At 34.0% G+C, this 27480-nt stretch overlaps 1 protein-coding gene and 1 non-coding gene across 2 annotated transcripts; one reads left to right on the top strand and one right to left on the bottom strand.

The window, feature by feature from the left end:
• The first annotated feature begins 5962 nt into the window (after nt 1-5962).
• LOC132606643 (eukaryotic translation initiation factor 2 subunit beta-like) lies at nt 5963-12497 on the top strand. The gene is made up of 10 exons (XM_060320225.1): nt 5963-6116; nt 6716-6768; nt 8539-8647; nt 8859-8911; nt 9365-9419; nt 9496-9584; nt 10119-10264; nt 11126-11268; nt 11424-11509; nt 12222-12497. Exons 2-10 carry the CDS (start codon nt 6730-6732, stop codon nt 12297-12299), a joined length of 798 nt encoding a protein of 265 aa, XP_060176208.1. The 5' UTR covers nt 5963-6116; nt 6716-6729; the 3' UTR covers nt 12300-12497.
• A 1692-nt stretch (nt 12498-14189) lies between these two features.
• Nucleotides 14190-14262, bottom strand: TRNAR-CCU (transfer RNA arginine (anticodon CCU)). Its single transcript has one exon. It is a non-coding gene; the product is annotated as a tRNA-Arg (tRNA).
• Between the last annotated feature and the right edge of the window lie 13218 nt (nt 14263-27480).

Raw genomic sequence — 27480 nt, 5'->3', positions numbered from 1 at the left:
ATGCAGTAAATTTAATATGTGATAGTAAGGACACATATGTGATGGCAAAGATTTTTAAGTTAATTACTTTTGAATTATGTGATGGCAAAGACTTGTTAAGTTAATTAGTTTGGGAATCGAAATTCAGCAGTAATATTTGTTTGGAACTCTATTTTGAATATGTGATATATTTTTAGTTGACCAAATAGCCAACACAACTACGATAAAATTAAACTAAAACAGTATATTCGTCGACCACATATTTTCCTACAAACTTTACATTTTTTTCGTTAGCCTATGTATTTATGAAAAGAAGAACTTTAACTATTCTTTTTAAGATAATTTTTTTTATTTAACATATATATTCACGCTTTTAAAATTATATAGATTAACATTTCATAATCATTTACAACTTGTTTGGATGGTTGTTACCTATTGTATTATATTATGTTGTTAGTTTAAATCAAATGTTTGCTTTGATTGTTACTTTAATTTTATTGTTATGTAACGACGAAAGGTCTTATTTTATGTAACCACTGATTTGGTCCTATACGATACAACACAATACGATAAATGTCAAAACAATACATAACAATCATCCAAACAAAGTGTTAACAACATAATAATTCATTACCAATCAACTTATTTCAATTCATAAACAATATTTAACAAATAATAAATTCATAATCAATATTTAACAATTAATCAATTAACAAAATAATAATTCATTAACAATTCATAAAATAATTAACAAATTAACAACTCATAAACATATAACAAATTAACAATTCATAAACATTTAACAAATTAACAATTCATAAACATTTAACAAATAATGAATTAAACAAAAAAAAAAATCGGAACAGTGGCAAAAGCCATTGCCCAATCCGAACAAGAGCACAAAAAAAATTGATTTTTTTTATTTTGGAAAATAGCAAGGATTAAATGTTTAGCATGCTTAGAATATAATGTATATAACAAAATAATAACAAAAGTTCATAGTAGAAAACCTTAATCGAAGATTTTTTGTAGAGTTATTTTAATCGAGTTGTACGCCGCTTTTTCCCAAAATTCGAACTTAGAATCTTGCTCCTTGACTTGAATATACCGAGAATCTAAACTTTCCGGACGAAATTTAATAGAAAACGACGATTTTTGGATGTGGGGACCACCTTGGTATCGCCTCCAATGGCGTTTTTCAATTTTTTTTGGCCACTGGAGGGACCAGTGGTGGAACCCGACGGGGTTTTATTTGGGTCATATAGCGCAGTATTTTACTGCGCTATAGGTGAGAGAAAGAGTCCTATAGCGCAGTAAAATACTGCGCTATAGGTGAGAGAAACATTTGTATAGCGCAGTATTTTACTGCGCTATAGCACTTAACGGCTCCGTCTCCGTGAAGTGCTATAGCGCAGTATTTTACTGCGCTAAAGGTATTTTTGTAACATTTTTTTTGTTGGGGTATTTTGGTTCAAAATAATTTTTTTGAGGGCATTTTAGTTCCGGACTCAGAAAAACATGAGGATGTTAAACCAATAATGCTGTCACTTAGGTTTTAGAAGCTCTTCATTGAGCAGATTTTTTTTTATTTTTTTCTTATAAGTCTGTCACTTGACATGATGGAAATCATTTTTCAGAAAATAGCTTTATTTTAGAAAAGTATTTTTCGATTTTTTAAAATTAAAAGACTGATAATAATAATAATATTAGGAAATAGGATAGTTTGAGTAATAAAGATTGATAATAACGTATAAGTGTTGGTTTATACAATGATATTGAGTTAAGAGTTGAGATAATTGCGAAAGAAAATGATTTCATTCCAAAAACAAGGAAGTCATTTCTCTCTTTGGTGAAAAATATTTTACCTGAGAAATATTCTCTAACAAAAAGCACCAAAATAACAAAAAACACCAAAAAATGACTTACTTCTGAAAAATATTTACTGTTATAGCAAATAATTATATTAGAATAAACTCTATATCATGACCTATGTGGTTCACAAAATTGTAATTTCTCTCTTTTCTTACAACCGTGACAAATTCAGTCCAAATCTGAACTATAATATTTAGATTAAGTTCAAGATTGGTCAAAGTAAATCATAAATTCAACTTTTAACAAGAAGTTGAAATTATGGCGGATCAATCTCTATCACAAAAGTAGCTAATAGAATGTATAATTACTTATATCAGCTGACTTCAAATCTTAATCTACCAGATTCGTTTAGAAATTAAAACATGATGCATATGACCCATGATGAATATGGAAACCGACAGGCACTAATGTGCCCTACTGTCCTCCTTCAAGAAGTAATGAAAAGTTTTCAAATCTGAAAGTTCAATTGGACCCAGTCACAAATCAATATATGCATGTGTGTAATCATCAAAGAACTTGATGCCAAAGAGAAGCCAAGAGGCTTTACAAGACTAGTGCTTTGGGTGGTTGTCTTTGTATTGGCCCATTTATAGTTGAAGTAATGACTAATTATAGAAGAGAGATGGATGAAGAGAAGGATAACATCTCGATTGCTTATTAATTATGGAATTGAGTTCAATAACATTATGTGAATCTGTTAAGTAGGCGTTTGGACATGCGATTTGAAATCATGGTTTGAAACCATAAAATGAAATCAGTGTTTGGACATGCATTTCATCTCATGGTTTCAAATTATGGTTTGAAATCCCAAATCACCCATACAAAAAGGCATGATTTGGGGTTTCAAACCATGATTCAAAATTTTTAAATATAAAACTTGATTCATAAGTTTATATTTTGTAAAAAAAAGCCCCATAAATTGGTAGATATTTTTAACAATTACTCTCACCAACCATTTACCAAGTTTTATTTATGTCTGGCATGTGGGAGGATTATATTAAAGAGTAGTTACATTACTATTGATGTTAAATTTTCTTTTTTATTGAACTAAAGTTTGATCAATTGATGTTGTATTTTTTAGAAAAGCTTTCTAGTAACATATTAATTTTGAAGAGAGAGATGTTGGTACTCAGCAGATTTTCGATTATCCAATGACGATTAATCTGTTGAAAACTCGTAGGTTGAGTTCTTTGAAAGCAAACTTGTTGAACAGCATTAATGCTTCATCTGTTAATGGTGGTTGAGAAACCCAACAAAGGGGATGAAAAGGAAAATGAAAAAAAAAGAAAAATAGATATTTCTAAAAACTGCTTATAAAATAAATTTTAAACATTTTCATTTCTTCTCTCACTCTCTTAGAGAGAGTGACACACAATCTCTTTGCCACCTCAGCATCTAGGGAGCTAATAATTCCACTTTAAAAAAGTTTAGGGGGGTCATAGGACCCCCGCAAAGTTGGAGTGTGTTATAGCAATTTCGACCAAAGTTTGAGTGTATTTTGAACCCTTTTCCCTTAAAAAAAATGAAGAACCTTGTATGACCAAATAAAACTAATAGCTTAAATTTTTATTGTCTAACTTATACTATTATTCAAAGGTTATTTAAATATACTTCTTTTTGTTTCAAAGCCTAGCACAGAGGCTAAATAATTTGGAAATAGGGGCCAAAAGTTTTTTTTTTTTTTGCGCGGAGTGTCCTTCTTTTGGGTGGTCTTTAATTTTTGACCTTCGCCTAATATTTTGAAATTCTGGATTCAAACCCCAGCTCAGTAAAAAAAATAAAAAATCACAAGACAGAGATTTGGATTCGCAAGGTAGAATTTTGCCTGAAGGTAAAATTCTGCCTTGAGACAGAGTTTTGGCCAACAAATTCTTCCTGAAGCAGGCAAAATTCTGCCTGCAAGCCTAACTTTGGCTCGAGTAGGCCTAACTTTACTACAAAACTCTGCCTTTAATTTTTTTTTATTGTGCCGGGATTCGAACCCCAAACCTTATGTTATTAGACAAAGGACAAAAATTAAAGACCACCAATTTAAGAGCCAAAAATTAAAGACCACCCCAAAATAAAGCTGTTCCTGCGAATTGCCCGGTTAAAAGTTCGTTCAATAATGGGAAAAGGACACTACTTGGCCATTATAAATTTTAATGACCCATATTTGACCTAAATGCCCCGAAATACACATTCACTCCAAATTAATGACACAAGTAGCCCAGCGGGCAGCGACCCACATGATCCAAAAACTCAATGCCTTTTAATTCCTTTTCGCTGCTCACGTTCCCTATGTAATGATGATGTCCTTTGCCTATTTCCCTTTTTTATAGTGAAAAAATGGGAGTATCTAATGATGATCACACCTTTTGCCTAGTTCCCCCTTTTATAGTGAAAAAATGAGAGTCTCTCTCTTCTTTGGTCAATGAACTCTCTTCCTTGGTTCGCACCTACCCAGTACAACGGAATACTACTTCCGTCAAATTTTAAAAGGCCGTCTTTTAATGGTAACCAGGTGGTGAGCTCTAATAAGTTAAATCAAGTTTTTAGCAAGAAAGACAGCATGCTTATGGTCCCTTCGTGAGTTGCTAAGTTTGTTGTATGTCATTTAAATCAGGAAGTCTGAATCTGGAAGTTCTATAACTTTATGCATGCCGATTGGATTTACACCAGGCTAGAACGCATTAACAGAATATTTTATTTTGTCGATTCTTCCCGAAACATGTACGTTGATTGAGCTTTCAAAAAATATCTCAAAACATGTATAATATATGTATAATTACTAAATACATTTATTAAACACAAATTGCAACAACGATACATGTTCTAAATACTGATACAATTTCTATACGTACGATACATTTTCTATACAACAATTATACAGATTTTATACGAATGATGCATTTTCTATACAACAATGATACAGTTTCTATATATATACTGGAATTAGTTGAAAAAAGGCTACAAAATGGATTTATACATGTTCTACACTTATACATTAGTGATACATATTCTATACAACAATGATACAGTTTCTATACCTATGATACAATTTCTATACTGATGATACATTTTTTATACATATACAGTAGGGATACATATTCTATACAATAATGATACATTTTCTATACATATGATACATTTTCTATACCTTCGATGCATTTTCTATACATACACTGTATGGATACGTATTCTATACAACAATGATACAATTTCTATACGTATGATACATTTTCTATACCTATGATACATTTTCGATACATTTTCTACATGCATGATACATTTTCTATACATACACTATAGGGATACATATTATACACAACAATGATACAAGTTCTATACGTATGATACATTTTCTATACATATACAGTAGTGACACATATACAACGATAATACATTTTATATACATATGCTGGAATTAGTTTTTTTTTTTATATATATATATATATATATATATGATATATATATATATATATATGATATATCTATATGTAGAGAGAGAAAAGAAGAGTAATATTCTCTTTTTTCTCTCTCTAGATTTTCTAGGCTACAACTAATTAGTACCTAAAAAATTTGTAACGGAGAAGAGAAGCGAATTGGGGTTGGAGGGTTGCTGGTCCAGAGAGTGGGTGGTTTAATGGGGGTGGGTGGGTGTGATATAAGCCGTAACAAATGATTAGAAGGAACAATTAGATTAACAAAATCAAAATTCTCAAGTCGAAGAGTTTGCCTTGAAAAGTAAAAATAAAATAAAAAATATATGCCTCAAGGCAAAAGTCTGCCCCCTCCGGCAGACTTTTATTTAAGCATAACTAAAAGTCTGCCAGAGGGGGCAAAGCGAAATTCAAATTCTGCCATGTGATTTTTTTTTAAATTTTTGACTGAGCGGGGGTTCGAACCCAAAACCCATGAATTTTAGGTGAAGGGCAAAAATTAAAGACCACCAATTTGAGGGGCAAAAGTTAAAGACCATCCCAAAAGGAGAATTGCCCGGATTAGTTTAGTGGCTACATATTGGTTTTTGAGCAACTTGGGCCATCAGCTTGGGATTAGTTTGGGGCGGATGGCCATTTATGCCCTTTTCCCGTTCAATAAGAGCTTTGCGGCCCAGGTATACAGCCCAAAACTGATTACTTATATAACAGTAATAACAAAAAGCGCAACTCTCAGCAGTATCCAAAAGAGAGAAGACGCTGTATTCCATCCAAGATAAACGAATTGAAACATTAGCTTCTGATTCTTTGTATTTTGAGGTTCCTGAATTAATCTGAAACAAGGTAAATTCTCTGGAGCGACTGTTACTAGACTTACTTTTACCATTTTCGAGGATTGCGATAGTTTGAATTAATTTTTATGTATTTTTAAGCATCTACAAAAGCTAGTTAGGGTTTATATGCGAGTTATAATACACATTACGATTTTCTGGAGCAATTGTTGCGATTTTCTCTCTTTTTTTTTTTTTTTTTTTTTAAGGATTGCGGTAGTTTGAATTATTTCTTATGTATTTTTGAGCATCTAGAAACGCTAATTATAAGGATTTAGGGTTTAGCTGCCTCATATTACTCCAAATTAGATATATATATGTTTACTAATTTGTTGATTCGTATTGGTCTAGGGTTTAGTGTTTGTGTACGGGTAATACACATAAATTCATGTTCTGTTTTATCAGTTTGTGTGAAATTATCTGAAACAAGGAAAATTTATGGAGCAGTTGGTACGATTTCTCTATTTCTCGAGGATTGCGATAGTTTGCATTAGTTTTTATGTACTTTTGAGTATCTAGAAAAGCTAGTTATAAGGATTTAGGGTTTTCTTGCCTGATATTACTCCGAATTAGATATATTGTTTGCTAATTTGTTGATTCGTATTGGTTTAGATCTTACTGCAATCATGGCTGAAGAAGAGAATCAAAACGAGTTGGTGGCTGATGTAAGTTCAGCGTTTCCTCTTTAGAGTATTACTGTTTGGAAGTTTCTGTATTTGCTTATATCTCGTTGCATCATCTCTTGGTAATGCATCTTTGTATTGGCGTGGTCCAGCTCTGGGAATGATAATTCCTGTGTTTAGGTCCCTACTAACTGTATGTAACGCTGTTTGAATAGTTTTTAAAAAAGTTTTAGGCAAAAGTGGCACATTAAATAAAGAGCCCTTATCAAGGATTGGGTTTATTTTCACGTAAAGAATGTTTACGCAATTTTAAAAGTCAAGCAACAGGTAACTGTTGTAATAGACATAGAGTGGTAACCTGAAACAGATGATAAGCGACCTTTTACAAATGATTAAAGTATATTGATAGTGTTAAACTTTACAGTATCGGGATTTATAACATAAATCCTCGAGAATTCTCTACATGAATTTTTCCTTGTCGTAATAAAGTGCTTAGTTTTTCATAAGTCCGTTGCTCACATCTTTGTATGAGGTAATCTCATAAAACAGTGGCTGCTTTGGCTTCTTTATTGAGCGTGTAAAAGGACAAGACATAGATATCTTAACGTTCTTTGTTGGTAGTAATCTATGTGCGTAAGGGGAAGTTAGAATAACATCAATAAAGATTTTTGTAAAAAAGGTGTTCCTGTTCCCCTCTTTGCTAATCAATCCAGAGCAGAACTGACTGCAATGACCTTGAAGTGAATATAAAATAAAATTAGAAAAAGAAGCATACTTCCTGAGATTGGTTTCTTTCCTCTCTTTGGTAGTGGAACGTAACAAGTAGTAGAAAGTTCATTTTAGAGGTGGTAAAAGGGACGGAGAGCGATGGTGGAAATGGAAGGTGCAAGTGCTCATCCAGCATCAGAGAGCAACAACATATTGTGTGATCTGCAGAAGGAATCTTTTTCATTAGATTGATGCTTCTTGATGTCAAACACCAAATATAAAGGTATATATGCTAAAATTTATTAAACAATTAGAGATACTGATCCCTGATAATAGTACGGATAGGCAATTTAAGATTAGCAGTTCAGTGGCATCAGAACAATCACAATTCTCTACCCTCTGAACTTTAAATGAATTGGTCTTTAAGCGTTCATGCCTCATTAAAATTCCCCGAGTGAAAATGATGGATGCTTAATGCAATTATACATAGATCTTTCTTCCTTTTCGAACATTCTGATAGCTTCGACTTTCATTAATAGTATCACTAAATAGCCAATTTAATGTTAAAAATATGCAGGAGAATAAGTAATGCCATAGGATTTACTTGTAACCTAAGTAGTGTTGGTTGATCTAATTGCAAAAAATATTTAAAAAAACTAAAACACAAGAGTTTGTGCTTCTAAGGAGCTCCTCTTGTGGCCCCATTAGCAAGGAGTTGAATTTCAAACCTGTTATGCTTTTGCTAGGGGTGTATACTGTATAGGCAGGGGAGGGAGCATTTGGTTCCGCGTAGGTTTTAGCCAGAGTTGTCATCAAACTACAGATAGATATGGTGTTGGTCGTTTACCTCTTCAGTTACACCCAAATATACAACGCAAAGCACTCAATTGGTTTTACATCCATTAGGGTAGGTTGTCTACATCACACCCCTTGGAGTGCGGGCCTTCCCTGGACCCTGCTAACGCAAGATGCTTTGTGCACCTGGCTGCCCTTCTTTATCCATTTTCAAGTTGATATGTTGTTGAGATCATACTGAAGCTGCTGTGTTTTTGTGATTGTTATGTTGGTTTCATTATCTTTTGCTCTCTTTCTACACATTTGCAGATAGCACCTTTTGATCCTACAAAAAAGAAGAAAAAGAAGAAGGTTGTAATTCAAGATCCTGCAGATGACTCTGTTGATAGCTTGGCTGAAAAAACTGAGAATTTATCTGGTACGTTAATTGTAAAACTTGGTTTCACCTAATGTTTTCCATAACCTCAAGAGAGGTGGTAGTGTATAATCACCTGATCAACCTCCTGCCCTCTCCCCAAAAAACCAAAAAAAACACGCATGCGCACATGCCCCCACCCTCCGAAGATATTTAACTACTGAAGCAAATTTGAACCTTGAATGTGATCTCTCTCATTTGTTTTGCTATGCAGTTTCTGAAGGCCTTGAGGCTACATTTTCTGGTAAAAAGAAGAAGAAGAAGCCGGTTAGTTTTGTTCAATCCTACATGGAAATATTTTTTATTCAATTATTAATGAATATCTTGCAACCTATCTATTTTCTGGCACCAACCCCTCCTAAAAGAGGAAACCGGAGGACTGAATGGTGCGATACGAACATGTATGTTTTACATGGGAGGGAACAGAAAGAGAGGGTGGGAGTGGAGGGAATTGTGAAGAGGCAGGGAAAGGAAATACAATTGTTTGATTTCTTTCTTATGTACCTCAAGAAACCCATGTAACTCCCTGAGCACCAAAGCATGGCCAGTTTTGCTATTAGATTTCACGAAGGGGTTAAAGTGCCACAGAAATGGTTAAAGGCTTATTCTTATGACCTCAAAATGTTTCAGTGAAATTAACTGAATGATAGAAGAAATTAGGGAGTATTTTCTTGAGATCCATTGTCATGAACCATCATAAACCATTTTAAAATTGTACAGGCACACACTGATCTCCTGAGTGATGAAAAGGAAAGCATTGGCGAGGATGTGGATGGTGAGATCTTCAGTTTTCAGCTTTGCTGAGTTTTAGTGTGGTAATATTTGAGATATAACCTGCTCTCTTCTTCTAGATCACCCTGGAGATGATGAAGAACCTGGAGAAATTGTCCTGCAACATCTTCCTTGGGAGGGAACTGATCGAGATTATGAATATGAGGAGGTATTTTCTCAATTGCTCATATTTTCTGCATATACCTGCTAATAGACTTCCAAAATGCGCTAGATTGCCCCAGATAATAGGTAGTTACTCCAGGAATGAGCTTGAACTTAAGTAATAATGCATATCTGCCAGCCCCACAGAACGAGTCCAGGCGTATGATTAAAAACAACCAAGGCCAGCATAAATTACAAAAAGTTGGCAAATGTTTGGTAATACTTTGACGGTTATATTATCTTATGCCTATGTAAACTTTTTGATGGATAACTCAATAACCCTAAGATAAGCTAAGTTAAGTTTAGGGGCAGTATCATTTGTATACAGTTCTAATATAAGGAATCTGTGCTAAGACTAGGAATAGATTGCCAAAGAGGGGATGTCCACTGTACTCATTGTACTTCTTCGTGCAGAGGTTGCCTGCTTGACGTGGTCTACGGAACTAGTGGCATAGATCTGATTTTCATTTCCTGATGCACACTATGGCTTGCTTTTAGGGTTTTTGTTGATGGCAATTGATTTTCGCTTTCGATTCTGCAGCTTCTGGGCAGAGTATTTAACATTCTCCGTGAGAATAATCCTGAGCTTGCTGGAGATAGGCGAAGGACAGTTATGAGGCCGCCTCAAGTTCTTCGTGAAGGCACAAAGAAAACCGTGTTTGTGAATTTCATGGATCTTTGCAAGACGTAAGTTCTTTTTCACTTGGTTATCTTTCATTGTAGCCTTTGCATCATTTACTGTCGTCCACGTGTCCTTTTTGATTGAATGTTTTATGTTCAGCATCATGGATGTGTATTTTTTATTTGTTATGACAGGCGTAATACATGTAGACAATCTTTGCACCATGCCTGCAGTACATCATTACTTGTTTTAACTAGTTAAGTGTAATTTGCGTAGAAACCAGCATCTTTATTGCCACAATGATGTCACTATTTCTGATACCCTACTGCTGTTTTCTTGAGATAGCTAATAAATCAAGAGGATGGGTTAGTTTTGGACCAGTATTATAATATCTTCTCATCTGTAGAAAGTGGAACCTGAAAAATTGAAACACCACTTTGAGTCGCTACAGAAATATGCTCAAAATTTGTTTGGCTTTCGATCTAATTATTGCAATCTGAAATTATCATACTCTTTACATGATGAAAATCTTGCTGCACTGAAATAGCCCTTGGTTGTACCTCTAACAACTCTCTCTCTCTCTCTCTCTCTCTCTCTCTCTCTCTCTCTCTGTGATTTGTTTGACACAATTGTATTTGGTGTGAAGATCAAGAGTGAGTTTGAAGAATATAGTTAGTCTATTATAACTGATCGAGTTTAGATGCTGTGTTTGATTTTACAAACCTGATCATGGTTTAAAATCTGATTGTTGATTGAAGTTGGTTTTTGAAACTTGTGGTGTATAATGTCTCATGATTGATAGTAGTGTGTTACAGTGGGTATCACTAATGGAAGGTATCACTGGAATTCCTGTGAGGTCTTGTCAGTTTATCTTTCCGTATGTTCTCCCTCATTGCACTGCTTGAGTAGTCGTTTCCTATTTATAGGATGCATAGGCAGCCTGAGCATGTTATGACTTTCTTGCTGGCTGAAATGGGGACTAGTGGATCACTTGATGGGCAGCAAAGATTGGTCATCAAGGGAAGATTTGCTCCTAAGAATTTTGAAGGAATCCTTCGGCGATATGTCAGTAAGTTCCATTGCCAATCCTGATCTATTATATGCAGGCTGCAGCTATTCAGAAACGACATTCTTCCTATTTTTTCTTGTTAATAGTGCTTTGTTATGTGTGTCTGCATTCTACAATTTAACAGCCTTCTCTCGGCAACTTTCTTTTGCTTTCAGATGAGTATGTCATCTGCAATGGCTGTAAAAGTCCAGATACTATCCTTTCAAAGGAAAACCGTCTTTTCTTCCTCAGATGTGAGAAGGTATGTTTTAAAATAGACGCGATATCTGTTTATTATCTGCATTCAATCTTAGCATTTGTGAATGTAAAATCATATCTTTGTAGTTTGTGCTCCAATGTTTCTTCATCAGACAAATAGAGAATAAACTATGTGGCAGACGATTGTCTAGGTATTTTTAGGTTTTTATTCCCTCCGAAACCATGGGATACAGCATGAGTGGGGTGTATAAAGTTTGTCCTTTAGGCTTCCGTAGAGCAAGTGCCGGTGCTTCGAGATTCTAGGCTACTTGCTTGGCATCCTGTGACGGAATGTGAAGTCTTAATTGCCAGATCATATGCTTGAGTAATACGAGATCTCAGGGTGTCTATTTATCTTGATTTTTATTGAGTTGCTTTTCTTGATTGAATTGTTTATGCTTTTGATCATGTGATATCTGTTTACCCTCAAGAATTCTTTAGTATTCCCCTCTTTAACCACAATCAAAAAACAAGAAAGAATGCTGTAGTCTTCCCAGCTCTTTAACCTTGAAATAGAGGTGAAGACTGGCATGCCTGCTTTCTTATTTTCAAGGCATCACCTTTCAAAATTGTTTGAATTTTTCATCCTCTCTTGCTTTTTTTTTTTTTCCAATTTGTAAAGGGCAATAAGTATAGATTGAATCATGGAAAACAAGTTAGAATTAAATTGTTTATTTCTGATGTAAAATCCTTTTTGCTTGTTTAATTTTTTGCAGTGCGGGTCTGGAAGATCAGTTGCTCCTATCAAGGCTGGTTTCGTTGCTCGTGTTGGCCGTCGGAAAGCTGGGACATGATCCGGTGGCTTGGAGATTGTTAGTTGGACAATTTCTTCTTGTAATAGAGTATGTTGGAGTTTTGTATGTTTAACCTGAGGGAAAATATTGACTTTTGGTGCAACTTTGCTTATGTAGAGGTCCAATTTAGATTCAATTTGGTGAGATCATGTCTTGTGATATTTCTAAAATGTGGATATAATTGTGGCTTTTGGCTTATTTTCGCCTGCTGGTCATGTGGCACTGCAAGATCTGAAGAGGGGTTAGTATGTGTGTATGCGCGCTTGGCTGTAACAACTCGTAAAGACAAGTAGTTGTGCTACAAAAAGGATATACTCCCTCCGTCCCATTTTAAGTGTCTTAGTTTGACTGGGCATGTAGTTTAAGAAATAAAGGAGGATTTTGGAATCTTGTAGTCATCTTAAATTAAAGATGTGTGTACTCCTTTAAATCTTTTAATCTAAAACTAGTCAAAACTTACTTAATATAAAAAGAGGTAATTTTTTTGGGACAGACAAAAAAGAAAAATAAGACACTTAAATTGGGACGGAGGTAGTACCTTAAAAGAAAGGTAATAAGGACATTGTTATTTGTTTTGTGCATCTACAGTAAGCTTGTTATGTGCAGCAACTAGCCAAGAAAATATTTGCTGTTGGCCCGGAAACCTGGTTGTAGTAATTTCCATCCAAAGGTTACTTAGACATTGAAAAATTGGAGTATGAAACTAAGAGACATCGTTTTCGAATGGAATCAATATTACCAATTGAATAAGTATAAAATTAAGAATTCATGAATGAAGATAGAAAGTTGATTTCTGACACTGACTAAATCTTCAAGCCACTCCTGGGTTGAAGATTGGGGCCATCTCTTATGTTGGTTTTACTAAACCTTCCAATATACCATCTCCACTTCCTTCACATACACATAATACGGGGTCTAAGCAACTAGCCTTGTCTCTGTTAAATGGAAACCTCACTGCCTGAGGCGTGTTAGTTCTTCTTATAAATCAGAATCAGTTTATCCATCATTAACTACTCGGATACATAGAGCGACGATGATGGCAAAGGGTTGCATGAGCGGACTGATGAGTTGGAAGCTGAGCAGTAAGAGAAACGACTAGTCTCAATTTTGAGGTATGAAGATATAATATGTGTGACTATGCTGGGGAATTTAGAGGAGAATCAATATCATCAAATGTCGACAAGGCCAGAAAACTTGGAGCTTCAAGGTGAAATTACTAGATTATGGAAGGAAATATCATATTTAGAGGAAGCTCTTGGTGAAGCTATAGCAGTGAGAATAAAAGCAGAGAGAGATCAGCTGAATCCCAGAGGTGCAATTCTTGATGCTGAGTCTAAAGAAAATCAGATTGATCAAAATGAACAACCATTTGCACCAAACCCATATGTAGTTTGAGAATCTGTAGGCAGACAAAACGAATTTTGTTTTGTAAAGGAGCTGAAGAGAAAGGCATTCATCCTGCTGCATTACAACAATTGTTTCTCCTGTATTGTGGCACTCCTCCAAGCTCCAACTTAATTCTTTGCTTTTTGTTTCAGAAATCAAGTTTCATTTTGTTAATGCTGGCACTAATTTTGTTAGTAAATGGCATAATGGCATTTCAGCTTTTCTGCTTTAGAATTTCTGCAAGTGCAGGGATATCAATAAACACGGCTTGGCTATCAACATCTACATATATCTTCACGGTCCGAAGAGTCCTTTTTATTTTTCTGGTTAAGCATACGCAGATAGTGTCTTGCGCTTTGGTAAATTTATGTTCTTTCGTTGTAAGTCTAAATTGCATACTCACTCAGACATGTCGATTCTATACTTGATTTAAGTGGAAAATGTTTTATCAAAAAGGTTAACTAGATGTTGGATTCCATGTTAGACATGAAAACAAAAAAGAAACGCGCCAGGTAGGGGTCGAACCTACGACTTTCTGCTTAGGAAACAGACGCTCTATCCACTGAGCTACAGGCGCATGCTTGTCTGTCTTAGAGTTAAAGATATAACTTATACAAACGCAACACATAACACTTTTGTCAAAATCGTGAACCCATTATTGAATCCACTTTTGTCTATATATGAGGATATTATATATGAAAATTTAGAAGAAAAAAACAAATATTATATATGCTATGCTAGATTTTATACCGAGATTCCCTCCTTAAAACCAAACAATGTATTACATTATGTTGATTCTTATGCAGGTATTAACTCTATTAAAACAACAGCCAAACGGCACCGGGTAAAGGGTCAAAAATACCCGTCTATTTTCTTTTATTAGTTAAGTTTGCCCTCCATTACAAGCTAGGGCTATTTATACCCTGCCGTTACGAAGGTAAACAAAAATACCCCTCAATTGGATGGAATCCCAAATCAACCTTAGATTTTAATTAGGTGGGCCGGATCATATTAAAAAAGAGAAATCGGGTAATGTTAAGTGAAGTTGGGGAATCGAGGTTGATTTGAGGGATTCCATCCAATTGAGGGATATTTTTGCTTACTGTTTTAACGACGGGGTTATAAATAGCCCTAACTTGTAACGGAGTGCAAACTTAGCTAACAAAAGAAAGTAGAGGGGTATTCTTGACCCTTTTCCCTAAGTTTAATTACACAGATAGTGAAATTTATTTTTTGATAATGTTTTAACTTAAATCAATAATGTATAGAACTAATCTCCGTTCTTTGTTTTAAAGCCCACGTCCTTTCTGTAAAGATGATTGGTAGATTTTGTAGAAAGTAGCACGTTTTTGTAGATCTCATCACACATATGCTTCTGATGTTCCTTGTTTGTGCAATTCTATAAAGAGACACACTACTGACTAAAGACTTGATTTTCAATATTCACTACTTATATTTGTTATGGTTGAAAGCAAGGAGAAAACTTTGAATTGAAATATAGCTAACACCTTCAATTGCAGTGCTTGATGTACATCTAAGTCTAAAGACAATCAGACTGACCTAACGAACAAAAATTTGAACAAATTGCATGATGAGTTGACGCTAAATTATGCACTTTCTTACTATAATTTAGCATTTAGAAGTGGCAAAATTAGGCTATAAAAATATGACCTGCTCATTTTTTAATTCAATCTATTTTGACATGTCCAATTCAGCTCATTTAAAGGTTAGGCTAATACGTAGCCCAAATTAAATTAATTCATGAGAAACTTGGTCGATAGATTTTTTTCATTATAAATAAAATAAAATTTTATTACTTAATTAAACAAATTTTGAAAACAAACAAACAAATAAATTAAAACTTGGTAAGTTGGGTCGGCTGGGTTGTTGCTTGTTTAGCGCATTTTGACCCATTCATTTCAGCCGAAGTAATCTTTGGGTGGATCCTTGACTAATGACCTACTCATTATTAATTCAGTCAATTTTAGTCCGTTCACATTCCGCTCTACCCGCCCATTTGATACTCCTAATAGCGTTCTTCTTATTAACCAATAATGTAAAAATATCTCTCACTACCCCAGTGCCCACATTCATATCTACTTGAACATATGATAAATGCTTGTCAACCCAATATGATAAGCCTCTTGGCGTTTTGTGTGTTTTCAAGGGTCCACGTCCACATCCTTGTGGTAGGTGCAATTCAAGGCTTATAGTCCCCTTACCACATGACCATTCGCGTCCGTTAAAGTACTGTATATTAATTATATAATATCTTGGTTTGAAATATTCTAGCCATTCGACGGGTGTAGTTAATAAATTTAGCGAAAAGGACACTATATGCCAATGGCCCAAAGTAATATCATATTTAGCAAATATTTGGATCTAATACCTCCAGGAGTCCGCTCGGCCCAAAATAATACTAAAAATTGCCAACCAACCAAAATAATGTCAGGCGCTGGCCGGCCCAGCAGCCCAAGCGCTTTTAAAAACCAAAAAGGTCGCCACTAAAGGTCTGCTACAAAAAAATTAGGTTTTTTAGTGGCAATTAAAAAAGTCACCACTAAAGATTAAATATGCCAAAATATGTATAATATGTGTATATTTAGTAAGAAATATCCCAAAATATGTATAATATGTGTATATTTAGTAGTATATACAAGAATGATACAGTTTATATACATATGCTGGAATTATATATACACTTTATATACAAGAATGATACAGTTTATACACATATACACTTTATATACAAGAATGGTACAATTTATATACATATGCTGAAATTAATTATACTTTTATTATACATAAATTATACGTTAATGATACATTTATTATACACATCTTATACAATAATAATATGATATATATTTTTTTTTTTACATATAGAATAGTGATACATATATACCACAATGATACGGTTTCTATGATACATCTTATATACTTATGATACACTTTCTATACAAGACTGATACAATTTATATACACATACTGGAATTATATATACACTTTATATACAAAAATGATACATATTATATACGAAAATGATACATATCTTAGTGATTCATATTTTATACAGTTTCTATACATTACAAACAGGTACTGATACATATTTTTATACACAAATGATACATATTATATACAAAAATCGCCTCAGAGTTTTTTGGAATATTTCTTACTAAATATACACATATTATACATGTTTTGGTATATTTAACTTTTAGTGGCGACTATTTTAGTTGCCACTAAAAAGCCTGATTTTTCTGTAGCAGGCCATTTTTTTTAAAAAAAGCGCTCGGGCTATTGGGCCGGCCAACCTTTAGTGGCGACTTTTTAAATCTTTTGTGGCGACTAAAGGCTTGCTATAAATTTTAGCTACCGAATGGGGATTGTTTAGGGGCTACTTTTTGAATTTGAGAAAACTTGGACCAAGGCGTGAGTTTATTTTGGGCCCAGCGGCCATTTGTGTCCTTTTCCCATAAATTTATACGTAATGTTTTTGGTCATGAGGTTTAAAATTTTCTTTCCCATATTAGTCGGTGAAATGTGGATGGCTTTGGGATGGGCACACATTTATAGCAGAAAAATACTCCTCTATTTCAAAATAAGCGGTGCACTTATCTTGGGCACACACTTTAAGAAAACTACTTATTCTTAGAAAGCAAATAAGGTGTATTTTTACTAACTTACTATTAATAAATACCTTGAAAAAGATGTAGCTCTGTAGTAGTTTCTTGGTTATATAAAATTTTCTTTATTTAAATAAGGGTAAAATTGAGAGAACATCATTAATATCTTCTTGATTATGTAAAACACCACTTATTTTGAAATAAAATGAAAAGATAACAACACCACTTATTTTTAAATGAAGTAATTTAGTCGTAACTTATATTAACTGGTTTCTCCTGTCTCCCCTCTAACAAATGACAAAACTGTAGAAGTAAAATGGTGATTTTTTTCCTTTAATCACAATTGTTTCCAAATATCTTTTTAAATATTTTAGCTACTCCCAATTACTATAATCTATAGTTTTTGTGTATAGCTTCTAAACATTATAAATATTCTTATTTCAAAATTGAAATTTGACGTCCGAATTAGCATACAATATCAGATGCATTAAGACACTCATAAATTAGATTTTACGATTTGAAGAGCAGGATTAGATATTCAAAAGGTTTAAGTTTAACAAATCTAACCATATATCAAATTGCGATCACACTTGGCATCTCGATCTCAAATAATTAGTACTCCATAAGATAGTATAATAAAAGACCTAGCTAAATTGAAAATACAAATTATTTTTTGTAAAATAGGTACTTCATCTTTTGGCTGTTTTAAAAAGAATGATGAAGTTGGAAATACGATATTAGAGAAAAGTAACCAAATAGCAAGGTAGTCCTTTAATCCTATCATTAACTAGTATAAACTTTTCACCTCACAATAGCAAGCCCATTAAGCCCTAAATCAATACTAGTTTAAAAAGATAGTTGTTTGCTTCCCCCTCCGTTCTAAAATAAGTAATTTTTGTTATGAAAATATTAGTGTGTGGATATCTATTCCTCCTCTACATATAACTTCCACTACTTCATGTTCATAACTCTTGTAGAAGTAACCCCCATTACATTATGACCACTACTTCCACACTTTATTTCTATAACTCCAAATAGTTACTACCCATGTTTATGACACACCCGTTGGTGTTCTCAATGTATTCCTATATATAATTGAGTTGTATGTAATAGTTGGTGACTTGAACACACTTGGATGAATAAGAAAATTCTCATCTCTTGTCCCTCTATTTCTATTGCTTTCATCCTTTTATAATGTTACTCTTTTAGCTTAATTTTAGAACACGTCATTTTTGCATAGAAATGACGGCTATAAAATTTCATGCTTATATAGATGAGCCTATTATATTGGCTTAGAAATGGATTAAGTGCTCATAAGATTGTGTATATTTCGGATAAATTCTCAGCAGTTTTATTTTGATCTTGTTCTTTACTTCTCATTAGAAAATAATGAGTACTTCTTTGATACACAAAAAGTGACTATTGCAAAAGCCTTCTTAAGCCTTGAAATGATCGGGAGCGAAAAAAAACTTCAGAAAATGGTACTAAACATGTCGATCTACAATTTTATTCATACGTTGTATAGTTGATTATTCTTCCCAATTAGACTATTCTAAAGAAATTCATGGCCACAGTGAGTGGTAATATTTTTAAGGGATCAAAAGGTGAGCCCCATTCCACTTTGACTTATCATGCCATTATTCGAGGGTAAGACAGCGGATTCAAGTCTCATCACATCAAAAGGATAAGACATCGGGTTTGAGTCCGGTGCACTATGATGGTAATATAAGATATTGGGTTCAAGTCCCATCGATTTGTGGCCTAACACGCCTATATATGGATAAGACGTTGGGTTTGAGTCATGATGCTCTATATTGATGATATAATGATGACTAAGGCAAAATAATGTGTGAAAAATCATGTAGCCCGTCCCACTTGATATGATCCATTCTGTGAGGGGAATATGATAGCAGTGCATAAAAAGTCTGAAAGAAGACAAATGGTTTAATATGCGAATAAATGTGGGCGTGGCAAGGGACGAAAATAATAAAAGTCATCATCGTGGTAATAATAAAAGGAAGAGCACTATGGTTCTCAAAATGGTCCTTAAAAAGGTTGAAGGTCACTTGTGCCTCAATTTGGTATGAAAGGTCATTGGGCACAGGGTTGTCATGCGACCTAATTTGATAACAATTTTATAAATCCTCCATCAAAAGAAAGGAATACAATTTCAAAGTGATGTCGAGGTGAGTCTATGAATATGCTAAAGACAATGGGTTTATAATAAAAGTTTATGAAGCACATATATATGATTATAGTCCTTTCCTTGAAGAGAATGTCACTTGTGATAAACATTATGAATGCTTGCCTATTTTGAAAGTGAAATGTGTAAAATTATGGATAAGGACGTGCTCATATATGATTGGATATATACCACTACGGGAGATTTGAGAGAAATAATGAAGTTTTATTTTGGAATAAATGGTCATTGGCCACGTATTTTTAGTTCGTCATAGATATTGTGGTTGCGTTATCTTGAATTGCCGAAGGGTAATAGCAAGAAATAAATATTGCATATAAAGGTTTTTATTGACCATGTTACTCCCAAAAGGAGATGTTCACCATATGGATGGTATTATGAAATATATGGTAGTACATAATTAATTGGGAGCTTTGGAAAAGCTAATTTGTTACTACCCGAAGGAATGAAATTGTTCATAATGTTGGTGTTGTAGTAAGTCTCAAAAGAAACTTTTAAGTTTCAAAGGCATTGGCCAAATATGAATTATATTGAGACTATAAATTACGGGAAGGATTAATATCTTCATATTACTACAACTATAGTGGGTAAACAAAATGTATGTATAAGTTGCTCGTTTTTCCTCCGAATTGTACTACATAAATACAAGCATGATGGAATCACATGCTACGGAAGTTGGCATGGCCGGTTGACCATCCGGTTCAAATACGATGCGAAAATTATTAAGAATTCACGTGGTTTTATACTGAAGAAATAGCAATTCTTCAAGAATTCTCTTGTGCTGCTAGTTCTCAAGAAGACAAATTGATTATTCTACCAGCTAGGGTTGGGAGTGTATCCCCTGATTTTGGAAACGTATAAAAGGTGATACATATATATATATATGGGGGCCAGTCACCTGCCACGTGAACCGATTTACTATCATATGGTTTTAATAGATGCATCTATGTTATGGTCACATATGCATTTGGTATCAATTTGCGATTTGGTTATTGCAAGATTGTTTGCTCAAATTATTAAATTAAGAGCACAGTTTCAAATTATGAAAATCATGTTGATATGCTGGTTTGTATCCAAGTTGGTTTAGCAGAAATTGTATGCCTCCAATTATAGCTAAACAATTGGTTATGAGAACAAATCTCCAAAAAAAAAAAAATGGTTTGAAATAGATTATTTAATATGTAGCAGCACTTGTAAGCATCAAGCCAACAAGTAATGATTCTCTCCTCGAGGTTGGTTCAGGGTCAGGAACCAAGTAATTCCCGTCTAGAAATTTGAACGTGCGGTATATGATTTAATTGCTCCACCACAACGCATAAAGATGGGTCCCCAAATAAGGCTAGGCGGTAAATGTTAGATTTCTTAACAGTAGGGGGAGGTATGATAAGCGGCTAGAAAAGAAGGTATATGTAATGAATTATCGCCGGTATGATCCTCGTTTGAAAAATAATTCAAGTCGATTTCCAGACACATTTACTGACCCAAAAGTGAATATTATATTCCAGCTGCAAATGCTCCAATTCCAATTTGGATTAAAGTCCTTAAAGGACAGAGTCTATGGCGATAGACTGATCGGTTCCAAAGATAAAACTCCTTAAAGAAGGAGGAGCAAATGATCAAGATGGTCATACTAATGAGACAAGTGCTTTAAAATAGCACCACGACATAATATTTCATACAACCTTTGGTTAGTTTCAGGTACCTGGAAATGATGATATATAAAGAGATCTCGATAAGTTATGTCGTATTGAAACTGACATCAAATGACCGTCGACGGTATCTTTTGATATAGCGCTCAATATTATAAATGGTGACGAGGATCTTGAATTTAAATCTGTCAAATAGTGGACAGATAAATGATTGGCCAAATAAATACGCAATTCAAGTATACTTTGTTTCACTTGGAAAAGTGATATTTTGGATCCATAGTCCAAGGACCTCAAGATATAATGTCAGTGGGGTACAAATAAATTATTGTGCTAAAAGTAAAATGAAAAATAAAGTCGTAAGATATAAAGTATGACTTGTGCCTTGTGGCATAAAGGTTTTTCGCGAAAATCCTGACATTATTGTATGGAGATAAATTCTCCTGTGGTGGATGCAATGAGGTTTCTTATCAGTCTGGCAATACATGAAAAATTTGAATGCGTATAATGAATTGTTGTCATGTCTAGCTAGACAATGAAGTTTATATGAAAATCCTTGAAGGATTTAAAAGGTTTTACAGCGATTCCACTGAGTACCCCAATGGCCATGACATCGCTTAACATTAAGAAAGATCAATTTCGATCCCATGAAAATGGTCAGAAAGTACCATGTGTTTGTGTAATTGGTGCACTAATATTTCTTGCTCTTATAATTCATGAGATAATATTTTTATTAATGTGATTGTCACGCCCCGAACCATGACCTGGGTGTAACACGGCACTCGGTGCCTGACTGCATGTGACCGAGTGAACCAACTGGCTGGCTGAATCAACATGTGACATCAAAACATACTAAATAGAAATACTACTAACACATGCTGATCTACTAAGAGTCTGTCTGAAATATCATAAATGCGGAAATACTAAATGAGTCTGAAAGTCTGAATAAGTAGCCAACAAGGCTAACACAAAAGCTGCTAAACATCTGACTGACTGGACTATAGTCTATGAAGCCTTTAAGGATAATAAAGTCTGATTGTTTACCGGGAAAAGGCCCCCAGCATACCTGACTGACTAGAAATAGTGAAAAGACTGTAAAATGTGATAACGCCCCCAGGGAACTAGGGCTCACCAGATAGCTGGTACGATAATCCTAGCGCTCTGAATCGTCAACCTGTAAATCGTTACCTGCATCTTGAAATGCAGGCTCCCGGGCAATAAAAGGGGACGTCAGTACATTTGAATTGTATTGGTATGTAAAGCAACTAAAAAAAAGAACTGTAAATAGGGTGCTCGGGGAAAGGGCAACCCAAATCAATAAACATATAAATAGTGCTGAAATTGAAACTGATATCTGATAGCTGATAACTGAAATGAACAAAGGAAGCAAAGATATGAATACTCCCTGTTCTGAATGGAGAACCACCTATTTAACTGAAGATCATGGTCTGTGACCTTAGGCCCAATATATATGTGCATAGATAATCTATGGCCTTGTGCCCAACTATAAATATGCAAAATCTGTGGCCTTGTGCCTAAGTATGAGCATGCTAAATCTGTGGCCTTGTGCCTAAGTATGAGTATGCAAAATCTGTGGTCTTGTGCCTAAGTATAAGCATGCAAAATCTGTGGCCTTGTGCCCATTTTCAAGTATTCAACATTCGATAAATTGGTATCAAGGAACTGAGGACCATGTTGTAATGCATAACTCTGGAATACTGAACATTACTATACTGAGACATGTATTCATGAACTGATTATGAGACCTGAAGCTTTACTATTTATAAACATGCTGAGTATATACTAGACTGAGACTCATGGGTATCAAACACAAGTCTATATTAATTACGTACTAAGCTCACAACGTTTGGAATGAAAGTCATGAACGAATTACGAAACTGGAGAATAGAAGTTCTACAACTATTCAAGGAACTAAGCTTAACTATATTTTTTAAGCAATTAGAAACGTTGTAAAAGAACATGGCGTAGGGAGAATCATTAACATTCCCAAACGTAGAGAGTTAGTCTCACATACCTTAACTTCCTGCTTTTGAGCGTAGTACAATGTTTGTCAACCTTCTCAACTTTAATCTATAGCAATACAAGTCAAAGGGATTCCATATTAGCAATAATATTCATGCTTTGGTCACCTAAGCATTTTATCAAACACTTGGTGGGCATAAAGCTCCACAACCTTCATTAATGGTGTTTTCTTCACCCAATTCCCATTCTATTACTTCTAGGTGATTCTACAATCTCAATTTGATGAAAGTAATATCACTCTTCATCACCCATATGACTACAACAATCCTAAGTTAATAATCCAAAACCCTAGCATAGTTCATATGATACTCTTTATCAAACCCATTTACTATTCTCCCAAGAACTCATCAATTCACAACTATAATTGATTAGAGAGTAGAAGTATTACCTTTTTGAAATTCAATCCTCTTGAATTCGGATTCTAGGGTTCTTTTGTCCAAGACGAAGATTCAATCGATAATCTATGGAATAAATGAGGATTCTAGGGTTAACCTTTGTTAGGTTGATGTAATAATATGGGGTTTGAGTAGGAACTCACCTTGGATGCTTTGTGGAAGCCCTAAGGTGTTTTCTCTCCAAAAGACGGTTTAGAATTAAGTGGGAAAAGTTTTTCGGAGGTGGGTGCATATAAAATTCAAAAAAAGGGCGTTTCAGGCATAATTTGGCCTAGCGCGTTGCCCAGGGAAGTGTACTAGGTCTATATTATAGGGCCTGATAAATTTTACATTTTTCTGTGATTTTGGCCTGGCATGGCGCCCTAGGCCATTTCTGACAACGTTCGGTAAAATGGGTATAACTCCTAGCACAAAGCTCCGTTTAGACTCCACAATATACCGTTGGAAATATATTTCAAAGAGATACAACTTTTATGATTAATTTTTCTCAAATTCTCAACAAATTTTCACAAAATTAGGCTGGAAGGAAGACATATTGAAAACTTAGTCGATTCTATCGAATTTTAAGCGCCTTACTATTAGCCATATTGCGATGATCATATTTCGCTGACCCAATCTCTGATTAGCCTGTTCCTAATGTGGTTGGAAAGGTATTTCTACGTACTACAACTTTTATTAAGGGTACTTTTCCAAATTCCCAACTAATCAAGGGGTTACAGCTGCCCGAATTAGGCCTATCAACCATTTCCGCAAAATGTTCAAACCTTCAGTTTTTCCTCTAAAACTCTAACGATACGAGTCTAACCTTAGTTCTAAGATACGGGTTGTAACAGTGCTGGCAAGATATAATTTTAGTTCTACGTGGTGATACTCGAGTAAAATCAAATATTGGTATAGATTTATTATTTCTAACCATATTGTCAAGGGTTTGTTTGTTATGCAAATGCAGGAAGATTATATGCTCTATGTAACGTTCGATGGCACGCAAGTTATTTATTTACATATGGGTGTTGCCATATTATATTGTTTTCCTAAAAGTCAATTATTTGTCATTTACGCAAATCATGCAAAGATAACAATGATTGTAAAGCAAGCAAATGACATATTGATATCGGGATGAGCTCAAGGATGTAACATCTTTGTGGATGTGAGTTGGTCACAAAGACATGACCAATATCAACACTTGGAAAGCTGGTATATAAGATCATTGGACGGCATCATCTACAAGAATTGATATGTTGAAGGTGGAATAGAATAAAACACGTCTCGCCGAAAGTTATTTTCACACACGATGTTCAAAGGAATGGTGAAAAGATATTCAAGAAATTCAAGTGACAATTTAGCAGATTTGTTAACGACAACATGGTCAACCTCAACATTTGAGAAGTTGATGTACAAGATTTGAATGTGTTGTATTCGAATATCAAATGATGTTATTATCAGGGGGAGTAAAATGCGCGCTGCACTCTTTTTTCCTTAGTCGAGATTTTTTCCCACTAGGTTTTCCTGGCAAGGTTTTTAATGAGGTAGCAGATAAGCGTATTGCAAGATATGTGTACTCTTTTTCCTTCACTATGATTTTTCCACTGGATTTTTCCTAGTAAGATTTTAACGAGGCATATTATCTAACAATAGACATCCAAGGGGGAGTGTTATGAAAATATTAATGTGTGGATGTCTATTTCTCCTCTACATATAACTCCTACTGCTTCATGTTCATAACTCTTGTAGAAGTAACCCACATTACTTTATGACCACTATTCTCACACTTTATTTCTATAACCCCCAAATAGTTACTACCCATATTTATGACACAACTTTTGGTGTTCTCAATGTATTCCTATATATAATTGGGTTGTATATAATAGTTGGTCTTAAACACACTTGGATGAATAAGAAAGTTCTCATCCCTTGTCCCTCTATTTCTATTGCTTTCATCCTTTTATAATGTTACTCATTTAGCTTGATTTTAGAACAATTTTTTAGGTTTTCATTTTGTTTTAAAATAAATGGTGTTTTAAGATTTCAAAAAGAAATCGATCTTATTCTTCGAAAATTACCCTTATTTAGATAATTAAGAATCATTAAGCTTTACTTTTTCTAGACATTTAATTAGGAATAAATTAGTAAAAACGCTCTTAATTTTTTAAAAATAAACACTTTCTTAAGGGGCGTGCATTAGTTAAAAAACTCACACAGGGAGTAGTTTATTTTTATGATAATAATGACAATAACATGTGATACTCGAAAAAAGGTAGCAGCCACATAATACTTTTGACATTGATGGCCAATTGCAGTAGTATATTAACCCACCAACTCTCCATAATATAGTGAGAAAATACTCTGTCAAACTTAGCGGGCGTTATCATTCAAGTTGACCTGTCAAGTTGTGGTATAAAATTTGTCTTGTTTATTGCTTAAGCCTTTTTTCATTTGAAAGTGATGAAGCACCAAACTTTGACTTCGAAAGGGAAACCAAAAAAAAAAGAATTCAAATCTCTAACCCTTGAGAATTTTTGGTACTGTACTAATTAGAAGAGTACTTGATTCTCTTTAAAAAGAAGCAGAAAAGTACGATCTCACATGCATGGAGAATTAAGAAATTACTCCCTTTCAATCAGTAGTTTGTTTTGAATCTATCAACACCCACCAACCACAATTTTGTGGGATGAATGAAATATTTTCACCTTCCATTAGAGTTTTTGAGTTCGAGCTTTGAGAATTAAAAAAATACTCCCTGCAATTTAAAAAGTGTGTTCACTTAGTTTTTAGTTTTTGGTTAAAAAAGATTGTATACTTATCAAATCAAAAAAATTTTTTTAGATTTATCCTTATTAAGTGTTAAGCGACCAGATCTCAATATCTATTTAATTAGAGGTAATTTCGTCAAATTACTTATTTTTGCCCAGAAACTAATATTTTTTTAAGAGATATGCAAATGTCTAAGTGGACACTCTTTTTAAACCGGAGGGAGTGATTGATAGAAAATACTTACCCTATTTAAAATTTTACAAGGCATGAATTCCAAATAATTGGAATAGTAATTTCCAGTAGCAAACAAAAGGAATTTGTCAGCATCATGAAGTCATAAGTAGGTCATTAATGAACGAAATTGATTAATTTTATTTCTAACATTTTTAGAACTTTTGGGCATGGGGGCCTGAGTATGGAGGCTAGCTATAAAGGTCAAGACAGAGAAATATTTTCCGGTAAAATAGTGTGGGAGAGGAGATTGCATTCACAAGCTAGCTATTTGTCAACGAAATAATTAATTTCTCTAGACAAAAAATGTTCTCGTCTTTATTTACTCAATCCATTTACTTTTACTTGTCTACTTTTGATTAAGCACACCCCCTAAGAAATAATAAATGAAGTGTATATTTATCAATGTATCATATTAAATGGTGTATATTTTTATTGGATTTGAAAAATGATTTAAAGTGATAATTTAATACTATGGGTAAAATAGGATAAAATAAATTGTCTTGTCTTGCTATGCTAAAAGTGACAAGTAAAAGTGAAAATTTATTTTAGGAATACTGGACAAGTAAAAGTGAACGGAGAGAGTATTATGTATTGACAATTCTATAAAACTGATGAAGCTAAAATGTAGAAGCATATAAGTCTTCTATGAATAAAAATTTGAATTGAACATTATTGCGTTTGAACACATTGTAGTTGGAATTTATCGTTAGCCAAAAAGAAAAAAAAGGTGACCTTTCAAGATGGCAAAAACCTCTCCGAATCAAATACAGGAATTCATAAATGTATTCCCATAAGAGCAAATTAGTAGAACATTACAAATGTAATTAATTCATGGAATCAAACTTTAAAACTCAAGTTTATACTTTTAGACAATATTCACCTCATGAACTAGATTTAAAG

The sequence above is a fragment of the Lycium barbarum genome, chromosome 1 (assembly GCF_019175385.1).
Source record: "Lycium barbarum isolate Lr01 chromosome 1, ASM1917538v2, whole genome shotgun sequence".
Lineage (NCBI taxonomy): Eukaryota > Viridiplantae > Streptophyta > Magnoliopsida > Solanales > Solanaceae > Lycium > Lycium barbarum.
Note: the sequence above shows the minus strand (reverse complement) of the source record. Positions and strands in the feature narration are given on the sequence as shown.